We start from the raw sequence: 18,003 nt of genomic DNA on the forward strand, positions 1-18,003 counted from the left end.
GGCAGTAGCTGAGGAAACCACATTAGACTTTGGTCTGTGTGGAAAGCCCAGGGAAAACAGGACTCCAGAGCAGGCGAGTCTGTGGACACAGAACTTTTGAAGGCTGGGTCCCAAGTCGGATGGCTGGACCCTGGCAGGGCTCCCAGGCTCAGAAGGAGAGGAAGGCAGCAGAGGCCACCAAGGATCTCAGACCCAGGCTCATCCTCAGTGTCCAGGCTCAAGAGGTCAGACCCAGGCTTCTGGCCAGTGGCCCCTACTCGCTACCAGATGCTCAGTTACTCTGCTGGATCCTTGTACCTCCCACGGTAACTGAGCAGATAAAGACAGAAAGACACACCGTGAAGGGCTCTGTTCCTGGGTTTCCAGAATATTTCTGCATTGAAAACTAGTTACACATCAGGAAACACGCTCCTTACAAGCTGGGAAGAACTTTCTGGAACCAACTCCAAGTGTTTTTCTTTAAGCCGGCAGCAGTCCTGCCTGCCTCCACCTGCTTCCCGAGGTTCTGAGTCTTACCCCCGGAGGCTGGGCCTGCAGGACCTCTGCTGCCTCCTCCTCACTCAGACTCAGCTGCAGCCATATGGGGTGGGTGTGGAGGAGCCGGTCCAAGATGCTAAGCCTGTTGGAGAGGCTGTCATATCCTGAGTCCCGGGCACAGGTCTTCACGTCCTCTTCCTCGGAATAGCCACCATCCTTGTGTCTTACCATGCTAGGAGAAAGGAAAGTGGCAGGGTCAGCTGGCTGCAGTACCATTTCCCTAACAAGGAGACCGCCCCTACAAGTTCATAGGCCAGGCTTGCCACCGCACATACCCCGTCTTGTGATCGCCCCCTTAATGATCTTCTCTTCCAGACTGAAAGCTTTCTGAGGGCAGACACAATGTTTTATTTTACCCTATATCTCTAATATTAAAAACAATACTTTGCACTGGACAGACCTGACCTTCTATTCCTAACCCCATTTTCAAAAGTTCTAAGCATCCTAAATGCCGTTTACTCAGGCTTTGTCTTCTGACATAAAATAGTTCTTTTTTATCTTTTTCTTCTTCTTTTTTTTTTTTTGAGATGGAGTCTCATTCTGTTGCCCAGGCTGGAGTGCAGTGGCGCGATCTGGGCCCACTGCAACCTCCGTCTCCTGGGTTCAAGTGATTCTCCTGCCTCAGCCTCCTGAGTAGCTGGGATTATAGGTGCACACCACAATGCCCGGCTAATTTTTGTATTTTTAATAGAGATGGGGTTTCGCCATGTTAGCCAGGCTGGTCTTGAACTCCTGACCTCAGGTGATCCGCCTACCTCAGCATTTCAAAGTGCTGGGATTACAGGCATGAGCCACCCTGCCTGGCCAATATAAAACATTTCTAACTTTGAGGACAGAACCCTACATGCGAAATAGCATGGATGGCAACCGTGAGTTCCTAATGCTCAGTAGCATTTCTCATAAGCACAACCATGCCCCAGTCTAAAGGCAAATGCACTCACACAGATTTATTTCGTACCTGAATGATTGGATTTTATTTCTTCTCACAAATCTAAGCATTTTTATTACTGACATTATTTATAATAAAACTTCACAGAGGAGTGATGCTGTGCTATTTGTAAAATCATGTCGACATTATTCATAATAGCTAACAAGTGGAAACAACCCAAATGTCTGTCAGTTGATGAGTGGATGAACAAAATGTGGTCAAGTGTGGTGGCTCACGCCTGTAATCCCAGCACTTTGGGAAGTTGAGGCAGGCAGATCATTTGAACCCAGGAGTTCGAAGCCTGCCTGTGGAACATGACGAAATTCCATTTCTACTAAAAATACAAAAATTAGCCAGGTGTGGTCATGCGCACCTGTAGTCCCAGCTAACTCAGGAGGCTGAGGTAGGAGGATTGCTTGAGCCTGGGAGTTTAAGGCTGCAGTAAGCCATGATCCAACCACTGCACTCCAGCCTGGACAACAGGAGTGAGACCCTGTCTCAAAAAAAAAAAAAAAAGTAATCTATTCTTACAATGGAATATTATTCAGCCATGAAAAGGAATGGAGCACTGATGCATGCTGCAACATGGATGAACTTGGAAAGCATCTTGTTCAGTGACAGAAGCCAGACATGAGGCCACACACTGAATGACTCGATTTACATGAAATATCCAGAACAAGCAAATCTACAGAGACACAAAGTAGATCAGTGGGCACCAGAGAATGGGGGAGAGAAAAGAGAATGGGAAGTGATTCAAACAGGTACCAGGTTTCTTTCCGGGGTGATGGAAATGTTCTGGTATTAGATGGTGGTGATAACTGCACAATGTGTGAATGTAATAAAACCCGCGAATCACGCACGTTAAAAGGGTGAATTTTATGGTATGTGAATTATATCTTTTTTTTTTTTTTTTAGTCTTGCTGTGTTGCCCAGGCTAGAGTGCAGTAGCAGGATCTTGGCTCACTGCAACCTCTGCCTCCCAGGATCCAGCGATTCTCCTGCCTCAGCCTCCCGACTAGCTAGGATTACAGGCACCCGCCACCGCGCCTGGCTAATTTTTGTATTTTTAGTAGAGACGGGGTTTCATCATCTTGGCCAGGCTGGTCTTGAACTCCTGACCTCGTGATCCACCTGCCTCAGCCTCCCAAAGTGCTGAGATTACAGGCGTGAGCCACCGTGCCCGGCCATGAATTATATCTTAATGACCAAACCATATTGACGTCCTTTTGGTGCCAATATTGGTTCTGTCAGTGAGTGTTTAATTCCCATTTTACCAATGAGAAGACTGAGGCCTAAGAAGTTACTGAGCTGTCCTGAGTGATAACAGCCTTGAAACAGCAGAACTAGAAATTACACATACTCTGGTATTTATCCAAAGTTGTGGGTACCAAGTCAGGTCAGGGACACAGGGGTGAGGGGCACAGGGGTCAGGGACACAGGGCAATTTGTATCCATGTAGCGGCTGTTGTGTGCCAAGCCCTTTACCTACATTCTCTCATTTACTCCTCTCGACAGCCCTGGACCACAGGCACCATGATCCCAGTTTTACAGAGGACCAGGAGTCTTAGCCCAGGTCAGGATCTTGCTCAAGGTCAAGCCCCTGGTCAGAGAGAGGGGGCTGTCATTCCCTCCAAGGCAGCTTCGCTCTGGGTTCTCTCACCCTTTACCAAACTCAGAACTGACACTTACCCTGGCTCTCAAGGAGCAGGTCATCAAGCCCTATCCTGGGGCAGCCAAGGGACACCAGACCTGACCATTCATGTCCAAACAAGCAGGTTTAGATTGGGGTACATATGGGCTTCAATCCTCTAAACCCAAAGGAACTCAACTGTGTGACCTAGATAATGTATTTAGCACTGAGAAGGATGGATAATGAAACTGAATATATGATGAGTTATAAAAAGGAAATTAAAGAGAGGAAGTGTGATATTTCCACATGGACAACTCTACTCCTAAGAGGTGGGACTGAATTTAGAAGAAGTCAACCTATGCCGATCATTTTTGGGTGTGCAGACTCAATAATAATACCCAGTGTTGGCATGTGGACTGGCCAGAGACCCCGTCCTAACTTCTGTCCATCACCTTCGTGACTTTCTGCAGGCCTAAGGAATTTCATTCATTCAAGATTTATCTTTTTATTTCTTCTCAAATACATGAAAGCTTTGCTCAACTTCTGCTACAAGTTTCCAGGTAGGAGACTGTGCCAAAAAGAATAGTTTCTCCTTCTGCAAATGCCATTCCAGGGCCTGCAGGTATTGGGAAGTGAATATTTGCAGTTAAAAAAGCATACTCTTCAAAGTGAAGCTGGTGTTAAAATTCCTTTCATAGAAGGAAAAAGCCAGCTTTAGACAAGTGATTCTCAACCCTGGCTGCTGATAAAAATCACCTAAAAAAGCCAGGCATGGTGGCTAAAGCCTGTAATCCCAGCACTTTGGGAGGCCGAGGCAGGCAGATCACCTGAGACCAGGAGTTCAAGACCAGCCTGGCCAACATGGTGAATCCCTGTCTCTACTAAAATACAAAAAGTAGCTAGGAGTGGTGGTGGGCACCCGTAGTCCCAGCTACTCAGGAGGCTAGGGCAGAGGAATCACTTGAACTTCGGAAGGTGGATGTTGCAGTGAGTGGAGATCGTGCCACTGCACTCCAGGCTGGGCAACAGAGCAAGACCCTGTCTCAGAAAGAAAAGAAAAAAAAAAGCCAGGTGCAGTGGCTCACGTCTGTAATCCCAGCACACTTTGGGAGGCTGAAGTGGTTGGATCACTGGAAGTCAGGAGTTCAAGACCAGCCTGGTCAACATGATGAAACCCTGTCTCTGCTAAAAATACCAAAATTAGCTGGGCATAGTGGCACACACCTGTAGTCCCAGCTACTCAGGAGGCTGAGGCAGCCTTGAACTTGGGAGATGGAGGTTGCAGTGAGCCGAGATCGTTCCACTGCACTCCAGCCTGGGCAACAGAGCAAGACTCCGTCTCCAAAAAAAAACAAAAACAAAAAAAGAAAAAAAAATTTCCCAGGGGATCCCAACGTGCAACCAAGTTTACAACCACTACTTTGGATCAGTATTTGTCAAACTTGACAGCCTGCATGAAAGTCACCTGGGGTTTGTTAAGCCACAGATTCCTGGTTTCAGACTCATAGCTTCTGCAGGTGTGGGGTGAGCCAGAGACATTGCATTTCTAACAAGCTCTCAGTGACCAATCTGAGGACAACACTGTAAGGAACATTTGCCTGAGATTCAAGCGTAAAACATGCATATTAACTCAGATCCAGTTAGGGGTTTTGTTTTGTTTTGCTAGGGGCTGGGGGCAGGGGACGGGTACCATGCCACTAAAAGGATTCTTGGCGACTAAATAAATGTTTTCTCACTGCCATCTCAGGTTGGCCCTATTTTGCCAAGACCAAATTGGACAGTGTCTAACATGACAATCATGATGCTCATGTGTGCTGAAAGTAAACATGTTGACATATCTTCCTTCCCTAGAAGGGCGCATCCTGTGACTCCTCTGTGGTTTCAAGGAGCTGAAAAGCCTTTGTTCTGACAAGTGACCTCAGCCTAAAAAGCAGGGCCCCGACAGGAGGATGGTGAATAAGATTCATGGGGCCTCATAAAAGAGCAACCATAATTATCCCTTGCCTTTGCAAATGACTAAGCTAACTCCTTGATTCAGCCAGCCACTTGAGGTTTACAGCATATTATTACAGGACAAATTGGCCTTTATCGGGAACAACCTTCAGGAAAGAACTAATGCGAGAACATTGAACGTGTAGGGGATGCTACTAGTGCCCCACCTAGAGCACCTCCTGTAGGCAGGCACCCATGCCCCATCTGCCGCGAGTGTTGGCTGTGGAAAGCTCACAGCTGCCCTTCTTCTCCTGGAAATGCCCAGGAAGCTACATCCTCTCCCTGAGAGCAGACTCACTGCCAATGACATATTGATATGTACTTTCTACATATGTGAGATGGAGAAGCGTGGCCTTCTAGCCTTGAGGTGCAACAACTCGGGGGGGCTATTCACGCTGCTGAGCTCCCTGTGGGACCAGGCAGAGCCCACATCTTTGCCTTGCCTCCTCCCTGTCCCATCCTGGATCCCTCACTCCTTGGCAGGCTGCTCCTGTATCACTTGCACAAGAAGCCCCAAATCAGGCTCTCCTTCCAGGGAACTCAACCTATGATAGAACTTGATGAGATTAACAGAAACTAGCGATTTCTACGAAAGGTGTCTGCGTGCAAACAGGAGGGAAGGCAGTGAACAGAGGTTCATAAAAGTAAAACACTGTGATGCAATCCAGGAGATTCCAATAAAAACATGGTCATAGTGGAATGGCCACAGAGCCAAGCTCAGGGCAGGAAGCACAAGGTTCCTCTCCTAGCTTGGCTGGGCATGTGAGACCTTGCTCGGGCCCCTTTCTGAGCCTCATCCTTTTGATCTGAAAATAGTAAATAACAATACCTTCGCCACCAGGTAGTAATCAATGCAAGCAAAAATTGTGAGTGGATGCTAAAATCAGAAGGCAAAAGACTTAGGAAATAGGATAGTCATAGTCTTAAAATATCACCTCACAGATCACTTAATGACTTGTGAAGATGAAAAGGTATCCTGGCAATGGAGGAACCTGGTAGATGCCACCTTAACCAAGTGATCTGTGTTAACTCCTTGAAAAATGAGCCGCCCTGACATCGAGTGCCCCTGATGCGAGGCTCTGAGAAGGTACCAAGTCACCCAGGTGTCTTTCCTGCCCCCAAATAGGACTCACCTGAATGTATACAGGAGAAAGCAATCAGAAAAATCCAAATTTCAGTGACTGCAAAACCAATGGCCAAAACTTCAAAAATGTCAATGTTATGAATTTTAACAGGCTGTAGGATTAATACAGGTTCGAGGTGAATAAAGAGATGTGATAACTACATGGAGTGCATAGCCTGGAACTCATATATGGCATCAGTATAAAAAGATCTATAAAGGACAATTTCACCTGTAATCCCAGCAGTTTGGGAGGCCAAGGTGTACAGATCGCTTGACCTCAGGAGTTTGAGGCCAGCCCGGGCAACATGGCAAAACCCAGTCTCTACAAAATATACAGAAAAGAATTAGCCAGGCATGATGGAGCGTTCCTCTGGTCCCAGCTACTCAAGAGGCTGAAGCGGGAGAATTGCTTGAGCTTGGGAGGTGGAGGTTGCAGTGAGCTGAGATGGCACCACTGCACTTCAGCCTGGGTGACAGAGTTAGACTCTGTCTCAAAAAAAAAGTTAGCCAGGCACAGTGGGGTGCGCCTATAGTCCTAGCTACAGCTACTCAGGAGGCTAAGGCAGGAGAACTGTTTGAACCCGAGAGGTGGAAGTTGCAGTGAGCCAGACTGCACCATTGCACTCCAGCCTGAGTGACAGAGCAAGACCTTGTCTTAAAATAAATAAAATAAAATAAAATAAAATAAAATAAAATAAAATAAAATATCGTAAGTGTGATAATTTTATTATGCTTACAAAGGAAAAATGCTTTTATTCTTAGGACACGCATACTGAAAAATTTAAGGGCAAAGTATAAACATATTTGAAAGTGTCAAAAGAAAGAAAGTGTCAAATGATGAGCTCCCCCTAAAAAGAAAAAAAATAGGGAGATAAAGAAAATGTAGCAAAATTTCAGCACTTAGTGAATTAAGTGAACAGTGCTATCTTTGCAACTTTTCCATACTGTTTGAAATTTCTCAAAATAATAGGTTGGAGGAGAAGTAATAATATCTACCCTCTCACTGAGTTTTTATGACTATAAAACTCATTTATCTGTGCAGCCATTCCCACTATGTCTAGGTGTCTAGGGCTGCTATCATGGGGAGATAAAACTTAGGTACAGATACAGTGAGACCCACATGTGAATACAATGGGCAAACCATAGAATGCCCCCGCAAAGTATAAGGTTCCTCTAGGGGCAGAGAACAAACACTCACCCAAAAGTCACAGCCTCCACCCATCCCAAATCCAACCAAACCTGGGCCTCACGGCTGTGAAGCAGATGGGTGGACATTCCACCCACTTTGGAAGGGCGGGGCTCTCCAGCACCTGTCCTGCTCTCGTGACAACCAGGTTAAGGTTCTTTGGAGTATGGGATGAGAGGGGCCTTTCCACTGGGCTGCATTTCCTTACTTCCCATGGCCCAGCGTTAGTCGCCTGAGCAGGTGGAAGAATAAGTGATTGCAGAAAGCTCGTTCTGAGTAGGACAACCAGGCAGACAAGGGTTAGTTTTACTACCATTGCCAGAATCAGATTCACCTCAGAGAAACCATCGACACACAGCAGAGCTTCCAAACAATGCATGCCTTTTCTTGTCCTAATTCAGAATTCCAGAAGACAGTACAGTCTACCAGCGCAGCCCCGAATGACCAGTCCTAGCGACCAGGGTCTAGACAAAGCGTGCTATGAAGCCTCCCTCGCACCACCCCCTACATCACCCGCTCCCCTGAGCTGCATCCCCAACCATACATCTGAAGTGTACACTTTGACCTTGCAAATGAGAGACAATTAATAAGGCAAAAATACATAGAAATGTGATGCGAGGTCATTTCTGTGGCAAAACGTACTGACTGAGTAAATAAAGTCAACAACTTTCTAGACATAAGAATCCTAGTCTGGCTGTTAAATAGCAAAAAGAAAGTTCAAGGCAAAATGCCAAATTCTCACTCTGTCAACCAAGGATGGTGCACATCCATTAGGCTGTGGGCGTCAGCAGGTGTGCTGTGCTCTGTGTGGCTCTGCCCTCAGTGGTAGGACATGAGGATAAACAAGTAAAACAAAAAGCCCCCTAAACCTCCTCTATGTGTGTAAAACCACACCTTCACTAAGCCGAGCAATTAGATTTTTATTTATTTATTTTGAGACGGAGTCTGGCTCTGTCACCCAGGCTGGAGTGCAATCGTGCAGTCTTGGCTCACTGCAACCTCTGCCTCCCAGGCTCAAGCGATTCTCCTGCCTCAGCTTCCTAAGTAGCTGGGATTACAGGCACATGCCACCATGCCCGGCTAATTTTTGTATTTTTTTTAGTAGAGACAAGGTTTCACCATGTTGGCCAGGCTGGTCTGGAACTCCTGACCTCAGGCGATCCACCCGCCTTGGCCTCCTAAAGTGCTGGGATTACAGGCGTGAGCCACAGTGTCCAGCCTAGATTTTTTTTTTTTAAAGTAAAAACCCAAATGTCCAACAACGATAGACTTCATTAAGAAAATGTGGCACATATACACCACGGAATACTATGCAGCCATAAAAAATGATGAGTTCATGTCCTTTGTAGGGACATGGATGAAACTGGAAATCATCATTCTCAGTAAACTATCTCAAGGACAAAAAACCAAACACCGCATGTTCTCATTCATAGGTGGGAATTGAACAATAAGAACACATGGACACAGGAAGGGGAACATCACACTCCGGGGACTGTTGTGGGGTGGCGGGAGGGGGGAGGGATAGCATTAGGAGATACACCTAATGCTAAGTGATGAGTTAATGGGTGCAGCACACCAACATGGCACATGGATACATATGTAACAAACCTGCACATAGTGCACATGTACCCTACAACTTAAAGTACAATAATTAAAAAAAAAAAAGTAAAATTACGGCCTGGTGCAGTGGCCTGTACCTATAATCCCAGCATTTTGGGAGGCAGAAGGAGGTGGATCGCTTGAGCCTAGGAGGTCGAGACTGCAGTGAGCTGTGATCATGCCACTACACTCCAGCCCGGGCAACAGAGTGAGACCTTGTCTCAATAAATAAATAAATAAAATTAAAATTAAAATTAAAATCATTCAAGACAATCACTTTTGTCTGGGGCATACTTCCAAGTTGCCTTGGGGAGTGCTCCCGAGAAACTGGAGTTTTTAAATGGGCAATTTAATATCATCTATGGTAAGATATGCCACTTTTAAGAACAAAAGTGATTTCAAACAAATATTTTAAATGTACTGTGATTTTTCCACCAGGCTGGCCAACATGGCGAAACCCTGTCTTTACTAAAAAATTAGCTGGGTGTGGTGGTGCGCTCCTGTAGTCCCAGCTACTCGGGAGGCTGAGGCATGAGAATGGCTTGAACCTGGGAGACGGAGGTTGCAGTGAGCCGAGATCACGCCATTGCACTCCAGCCTGGGAGACAGACGGATACTGCGTCTCCAAATATATATATATATGTATATATTTTTTTCCAGTCTATAGCAGACTGTTAGATCATAATTCAGCTAAAAAGGGATTGGTTTAGTTAATTAACAATATCTGAAAATCCCTCATAGAATGAATGGCAAGTCCCCTATGGAGATAAATAAGGTGGTTGTGGCCCCTAAGTCAAATGATGCTTTCCTAGGGGAAGTTCCATAGTTCTCTGGCTCCCTTCCGTGTGTCTGTGCGAGCAGCTGTGTCTCCGCACAGTCACTATCACATCTGCCTTGGAGCTGGAACCATTTGTGGTCTACCCTCGTGTTTTATCGAGGTACCCTGTTTTGCTTCTACTTACATGAGTCATCTGGAGACACTGGGATGACTGGGTCAGCAGTTAGTTGGAGGAAGGATTATCAGTTTCTCAAAAGCAGCTTGGCTTTCGGCTTTTATCTCAGTTCCCCAAACCCTGGCCCTAGACATGGCTTTCTCTCCCATGTCAGGCTCCACAAGGTATGGAGAACTCTCCTCTTGGAAGGGAGACACCTGCTTGCTTTGCCGGCTTTCCCAGGCCAATCCTGGTGGAATCTACAAGGACGGCCCCAGACCTGGGATTTGAAGGAGTGAGCGGCAGGCTCCACCCATGTCTCTCCTTGCAAGTCTCACCTTTCTGGCCAGGCACCCCCTGAAAAGTCTTTACGAAAAATCCTGGCTTTTCTTGAAGCCTGAGGGCTCGTTCCCTGAAGGTTTCCGGGAATCTCCTAGACTTTTATGAAAACCAAGTTTCTCATTGTTTACATGGTAAGGTGTTTAATAAGTGGTTACAGAATGAAGACAATGGGCTAATTATCATGTGATAAGTTCTTATCAATAAAACAAAAACAACAACAAAAGCAGAACTCAGGTTCCATATTACTTTTGCCTCTGACTAAATTATGGTTTAAGATTCATTACATTGTTTGTCTCCCAGACATAAAGAACTGTAGTTTTGCTACTAAGTGGAAAACTCAAAAACAAAATAAAGCTCTAATGGCGGAAAAGTGTAGATTAATTTTGATATTTAAATTTTTAATTTTAAAAAATACTTTGTTAGAGATGGGGTCTTGCTGTGTTTCCCAGGCTGGTCTCAAACTCCTGGCCTTAAGTGATCCTCCTGCCTCAGCCTCAGCTTCCTGAGTAGCTGGGGGTACAGGCACAAGCCACCACACCTAGCCCAATTTTGATATTTTGTAATATCTCAATGTTGTTAGAAACTGACAATATTTCCCAAAAAGTGACAGATACATCAAGGTAATCCATGGAGGCATGGTTTTAATTTTAATGGCCATTACTTATTTTAATGGTTATATGTACTCAGTGTGTTTCCCAATTATGGTAAAGATACTGAATTTGCTTTTTTTTTTTTTTTTAAGACAGTCTGACACCCAGGCTGGAGTGCAGTGGTACGATCTCGGCTCACTGCAACCTCCACCTCCTGGGTTCGAGCAATTCTCCCACCTCAGCCTCCTGAGTAGCTGGGACTTTAGGCATGCGCCACCACGTCCAGCTAATTTTTGTATATTTAGTACAGACAGTTTTGCCATGTTGGCCAGGCTGGTCTCGAACTCCTGACGTCAGGTGATCCACCCACCTCGGCCTTCCAAAGTGCTGAGATTACAGGTGTGAGCCACCGCACCCACATGAATTTGCTTTTCTCTTTTTTTTTTTTTTTTTTTTGAGATAGAATCTCGCTCTGTCACCCAGGGCTGGAGTGGGCTGGAGTGCAGTGGTGACACAATCTCGGCTTACTGCAACCTCTGTCTCCCAGGTTCAGGCAATTCTTGTGCCTCAACCTCCCGAGTAGCTAGGCACACGCCACCCTGCCAGACTAATATTTGCATTTTTAGTAGAGACGGGGTTTTGCCATGTTGGCCAGGCTGGTCTCGAACTCCTGGCCTCAATCAATCCTCCCACCTTGGCCTCTCAAAGTGGTGCTGGGATTCCGGGTGTGAGCCCCGGCACCAGCCTGGGAAGATCATCCTGTAGATGCATCTACATGCTGTTGCTCAGCTTCCTCCTTACTGAGTTCAAGCTACTTGGAATGTCTCCTGCCATATCTGGCTCCTACCTACCTACCAGTCAAACTGGGTTCAAATCCTCATCCCTTATCTCCTTCAGCTGCAAGTAATCTGTGGCCCATCACATTCCTTCCTTACTGTCCCCACACCTCCAGGGCACCTACCCCATTCCACTCTGGTCAGATTTCTCTCCCTTACTAGCCTGGCCTCATCCCCAGCCCATATTCAGACCTAGCCCTGGGCAGGAATTAATAAAAGGTCTGCTTTAGGTGTGACCAGGGGCCTGAGGAGGACGTGATCTGCAGCCAGCAAGGTTTATGGAAGAGGAGGAGCTTAGTGGGCAGGGAGAAATATTCTTAGGGGCACTGGGCAGTTTCTTTCTGAGGCCCCTAACAAATAGAATTCGCTGTTCAGCTCCAGCCTCAGAAGACAAAGAGTTCTTGTTTCTGTGCTTATCAGGAAATGGGTGGCAAAAATCACCGCAGCTACCAAGAGCCACCTGGCCTTTGTCCATCTCTGGGGCAAGAAAAGGAGGCAGCTCCAATCCTTCCAGAAAAACAAATCCTTCCTTATTGCTCATGAATTTCTCCCATGGACACCCCTTCTAAGCTCAAGTCAACTAGCAAGGAGTGGGCTTTGAGTGGCTTTGGTTGTAAAAGTCAGTGATGTTCCTGCAGTCTACATAGTGAAAAAAAAAATGATAAGAAAAATAAAAAGAAAAGTCAACGATGAGTTTTAGTTTACAATTACAATAATTCTATGCCCACCAATACCAGACATTGGAGACCAGTGCTCCATCCAAGGTCTACAAATACAGAATGCTTTATTCCAGCACGGAGAATGAGATTTAGGATTCCAACAAAAGTGGCCTGCTGAGTGCAGGAGAAAGCAGAGGGTAGACATTCCTGGCAGGAAAGTGCTCTTGGATGAAGGCAGGTGCAGTGCATGAGGTCTGAAGAAACCCCAGTGGGAACCCCACACACACAGCTTCAGGGGCTTTCACATTCAGTCATCAATTTATCTGGAATCAAAGCCACCCACCTCCTGCCCATGTGAGTGCACTGAAATCAGGATGCTATTTTTGGTAAGGCATGTCATAGTTTCAATGGAATCAACCCTGATTCTAGTCTCCCTCAGCCTCCTAACCTTCAGCGGTTAGGTGGAAAGAGGACTCCAAGTCAGACTTGAATCAGAGCCTCAGCACTGCCCCTTCATCACTGTGAGGCCTGCACCCATTACCACACACCGTTTAGCCTCAGTTTCCCTGTGTCTAAAAATGGATTCTTGCTGAAAAAAGGAATCTGTTAGCAAAACAAATAAACAGAACCTGAAAAGAACTTTTGATTCTAAGTGCCTGGAATGTCTTTGAAACTATGAGTAAAGGTTCCGTTCCATGGAGTTTCCAGGATGACTTGTTACTGTCTCCTAATTTTTGGATAGTCACAAAAAGAAAGCAAGGCAATGTGTTTCCATTCTAGGACTGACAAATCCTGTGGTATAAACACAACTCTGGAGCTTGCTTTGGCAGCATTTCCTGTGACCTGGGAGAAAGCAAAACCCCAAAGCTTCCAGAGGCTGGCTTCCAGCAGGTCCTGGAAGCAGGAGAGTTCTCCATCTACCACTAGTGTCTAGGCTCAACCTGGACTCTGGTATTGCCATCCTCAACTTTCGGATGGAAAAAGAAAAAAAAAAGCCCCTTCTCTTGATATTTTTGTGTTAAAATTTCCATGTATATCATGCTTCTCCAGGAGCCTCCCTTCAGCTGCATGCCAGACTAAAACCTTTTTCCAGGCTGTTGTCTTAACCAGCTGCAATGGCAAGAAAGATACACCCTGCGATGTGGCACCGCCGGAGGGCCCAGGCTTCTAGCTACAAGAGGCCAATGCAGGGGTCGTCTTATGAATCAAGGATGAGACAGAAGTCAGAGTCCTGCTCTTGGGGCAGTAGATCCTTGACCATGTATCAAAAGGAACACAAATATACACCTCAAACGCCAAGCTGCGGCCCAGATGCCTGGATAGGTGGGAGATGAAGCCAGGACTTAGCGGGGCTGGGAGAAGAGAGGTGGTGGGTCTGGGATCAACAACTTGTGGAAAAATATTAGTACCAGAGGCCCCTTATGTAGAGAGACAGAAAATAATGGCCCATACTGAAAATATCTATCAACTAAAAATCTCTGGCACAGGACCAATTCCAATTTGTGTTAAACACATACACATACACAGAGCAAACAAAAAATTCCCAGAAAAACTTCACCTTCAAAAATACCTAGAAGTTGATGTCCAATGATTTCTTAACACCTTCAGACATAAAAATATTTCTTCAGAATTTTGAAGTTCAGAACTTGAGCTAGTTATAGGTAAAAAAAGAAAAAATATTGAAATGGAATTAAACAGGTCTCTGTAATATTCTATTAGTCTGGAGAAGAAGGGAAACCTCAAACCATTATTCTGGATACGGCAGGACCCTGGCCCAGCTAACACAGTTGACAGCATGGAAATTGCCAGGTGAGCAGAAGAAACCTTTTACCCATCACCCAGCGTGGGAAGAGTGGTGGGCAGAGAAGCCTGGGGAAATGGATTGTCTTAGAAGGACACCTGCATATTTAGCCAAGTTTTAAGGGCTATCAGAGGCCATCCAGTTTATCTCCTTATTTGAGACCAAAATGCTAGAAATTGATAAAACTGGTCCTAGGTCCAGTTTTCCGACTTACACAGTTTCCCTAGAGCAAGCAAGTTCATACTTAATTCCTCAAGGCCTTTTTTTGTCCCATTAAACTCTAAAAGGAAAAAGAAATCACTAGCATATTTGGGGTTATGGATTTTATTCCTCCATGGCAAAGGGCTGCTGCTTTTTGAGGGTGGAGGCCCAACTTCCTCAAAAAAGATTTGTAGGAGCATGTCACAGGAGGACTATTCTGAAAAACCTTTAGGGCCTTTAGTAATTTTTAAGTTCTATTAACTGAGGCCCAGCAGAAGAGGACACAGAAATGGGAACAAAAGCGCATGTCTGCTCCGGGGAGATGCTGCCATTTCAGGAGGTAAGAAAGAGTGGTGGCTGTTTTGCCTAGGAACTTCCTCTCTTTGACTCTCCAGCTAGAGATGAAAAGGCCAGATACGGAGCGAATGCTGGCAGAAGCTTTCATTCGTTCCTGTAAAAATAAGAAAGAGGAACAAAGAACCTGTTGTCCTGGTTGCCCTTGGAGCTGAAAACAGGCAGAAGAAGGAGCCAGGCAGGCTCCAGTCTTGGTCCCGATGCCCTTCAAGCCCCGAGCATGCACCCTGCTTCACGGAAAGGCAAGCGTTCCATGGATTGGCAGTTTCTAGTATTTAATTGCTTTGGGTTACACTGGTGTTATTTCCTAGCAGATGAATTCTAACTAAGCAGATATTTTATGGCGGAACCAATTGCCAATATAGCAACAAGGCAAAGCCTACAGAGCACAAAATAGCTCCAACTCTGGAGTATGCTGCTGGTGACATTGTGTGGCCAAGGTTTACTGTAAACAGATAAGCTAGCCACTACATTGGAAGTTGCCACCTGTCAACAAAAACAGAATCAATTTCTAGGAAACTGCATTTCTAGGATGATCAAAAACACCTTGTAAGTCAGTGAAAAATCATGCATGATCTACCATTTAAGTGGATTGTAATGCAAAAACATCAGAAGGATACACATCAAAGCAAAGAATTAAATCAGCCAACCCAACAAACAATCAAAAATGATTCTACCTTGGAGTGGGGGTGGGGTCGGGGTCAGGGTGTCGTTTATTTTTATTTTCTGCATTGTGCTTTTTCCACCATGTACATGTTTTACTTTTGGCTATCAAAAAAAGAAATCTTAAATATTTCTTTTAAAAAACTTCCCAAAGATAACAGATATCACCAGTCAATATAGACTGAACAGCTCTTTAGGGCATTTTTTATCTTACACTTCTTATTCATTAATGAAATTGATGTACCTCTGACCTAGAGTTACCTGCTTCCCACCTGAGGTTCTTGGGACATCTGCTGTCCTCCTCTGTTCATCTGACATATTCTATTATGTCCCATTTCATTTCATGATACTCACTTGTTTACAATTTTTTCCCTCCTTAGGTTGTGTAAATCTTCAGGCTCCACTGTCTTGGTACTTTGGTAAATATGATCCACTAAATAAATATTTTCTCTTTCTTTTCTTCTTTTTTTTTTTGAGATAGAGTCTCACTCTGTCACCCAGGCTGGAGTGCAGTGGCTCAATCTTGGCTCACGGCAACCTCCGTCTTTCAGGTTCAAGCAATTCTCTTGCCTCATCCTGAGTAGCTGGGATTACAGGCACGAGCCACCACGCCTGGCTAATTTTTGTGTTTTTAGTAGAGAGGGGGGGTCTCACCATGTTGGCCAAGTGGGTCTCGAACTCCTGACCTTGTGATCCACCCACCTCAGCCTCCCAAAGTGCTGGGATTACAGGTGTGAGCCACCCTGCCCAGCTTAAATATTTTCTTTAATTTGAGTTTAGTTGTTGCTACATTGGTAATAGTGGAGCAAAGAGTTGGTCAACCCTCATAGAATTCATTGAAATCATGTTCAGGGCACTCCTGGTTGAGTTGAAATATGGAAATATTCTAGGAGATTGGGGGTAAATTGATCAAAGTAATCATAGTAGAGAATCCTCAGTGACAAAGCCGGAAAATGTCTCACCATCAACCTGTTGCTGCTACATGGCCTGCCCTGTAGCAAAGCCATCGATGTGTGATGTGTTTACTCTGTGGACATTCATCTAGCTGGATACTTATTTGTGCAATTTTGCTGAGTTGTGTTTTACTTCAGTGGAAAATTATTTAAAAAGCAGCACTAAGTGAAGGTGGGTCTGGTTCAAAAAGCCACAGAGTTGCTAATGTGGTCACAACTGTCCCTCTTGAGACTCAAGGAAGCGGAACTCTGGGCACCTTTTCCCCAGGCTGCGGCCACCATTCTTCCCTTCTCATCTTCGGTTCTCACCTCTGGGCAAGTGAAGAAGTGAACAATTGTACAAGGGAGGAGCCTTCTGGGTTTCCTGTGGTTATAATGTCAATGCTGTCACATAGCCACTGGGAAGCTCAGAGCTTCCCAGAAGAGACCAAAGGTGATGACCAGCTGCTACATTGTAGCACTGAGAAGAGCTGGCCAATGAATTTTTGAATTTCCTGTGTCATGTCTGGTTCTGTCGTGGGGCAGGAGGAGTGAAGACACGGGACCGCAGGCATCTCACAGTGATCCACTTGGGCTAGAGGACACCAGCGAGGTGGCAGCAGGAGTGACAGCTACAGGAGAGTGGAGGAAGGGATGAGCTACAGTTCTCATTGACCTGCTCTAGCCAGGATCCCAGGGATCCTGCACAGGCAGCCTGGGCCCAGACAATAGCTCGGGAGGTTGTTCTGTGGATCCCTCTGTTCCACCTGAGGATAAAGAGATCTTTAGAGACTTGTCTCAGCCTAGAGGGGATGGGTTCAAGTGATGATGAGGGTGGAACCTACCTCAGGCCTGCTGAGCCTACCCAAAAGAGGCCTGCTTCCCCCAAATGAAAATGGACTGTGGAATCATGTGGGAGGGAGAGGGGAGTGAAATGCCTTTATGTTCCCATAGTCTCCAGTCTTTGGAGGGATGCAGTGGGAAGACAGGAAGCAGGAAACCACACTGGGAGAGAGCAGAGAACCAGGAGCAAGAAGCCCTCAGTCTCGCCTCTGGCTTATGGGCTTCTATTTGGTAGATCAGCAGAGGCATGGAGGGAGATTTAATCAGCTCCTACTCTATTGGCCAAAGATTAAAATAGCTCATAGTAGAACTGGTCAAGGAGGCACAACTGGAGACTGGGGGAAGGGCCTCTGCCCTATTTCTTTGCTAGGGAGGAAGCCTTGGGCCTGTCACACATTTTCAACTTTTTATTTTTTTATGCACCGGTTGGTGGCCCCCTGCAAGAGGTCTCTGAGGCATCAATACTTTAAAATCACGAAGGGGTTTGGCACCTTTCCTTTATCCATTCAACAAACACTTGCGAGTGCGTTCTCTATGCCAGATACTGTCCCTGACCCTGTAATCTCAGGGTGAAGGACAGACCCAGCCCCTGGTCTCACAGAGCTTACCTTCTAGTGGTGGGAGGCAGAAAATGCACAGATAGGCCAGGTGTGGTGGCACACGCTTGTGATCCTAACTCTCTGTGAGGTCAAGGTGGGTGGATTGCCTGAGCTCAGGAGTTAAAGACCAGCCTGGGTAACATGATGAAATGTCTCCACTAAAAAACAAAAAATCAGCTGGCGGTGGTGGCGTGTGCCTGTAATCCCAGCCACTCAGGAGGCTGGAGGCATAAGAATTGCTTGAACCCTTGAGGCG

At 45.9% G+C, this 18,003-nt stretch overlaps 1 protein-coding gene across 3 annotated transcripts in view; it reads right to left on the bottom strand.

Annotated features, from left to right (window-relative positions):
* The window catches only part of RIN2 (Ras and Rab interactor 2), a 206,063-nt gene that overhangs the window by 45,073 nt on the left and 142,987 nt on the right, over nt 1-18,003 (bottom strand). For all 3 annotated transcript variants that reach the window (XM_063634164.1, XM_055265696.2, XM_055265698.2), the window contains one exon: nt 517-709. In XM_063634164.1, coding sequence (XP_063490234.1) covers nt 517-709 — 193 coding nt within the window. The remainder of the gene's footprint in view (nt 1-516; nt 710-18,003) is intronic.

The sequence above is a fragment of the Symphalangus syndactylus genome, chromosome 24 (assembly GCF_028878055.3).
Source record: "Symphalangus syndactylus isolate Jambi chromosome 24, NHGRI_mSymSyn1-v2.1_pri, whole genome shotgun sequence".
In the NCBI taxonomy this organism is placed as follows: Eukaryota; Metazoa; Chordata; class Mammalia; order Primates; family Hylobatidae; genus Symphalangus; species Symphalangus syndactylus.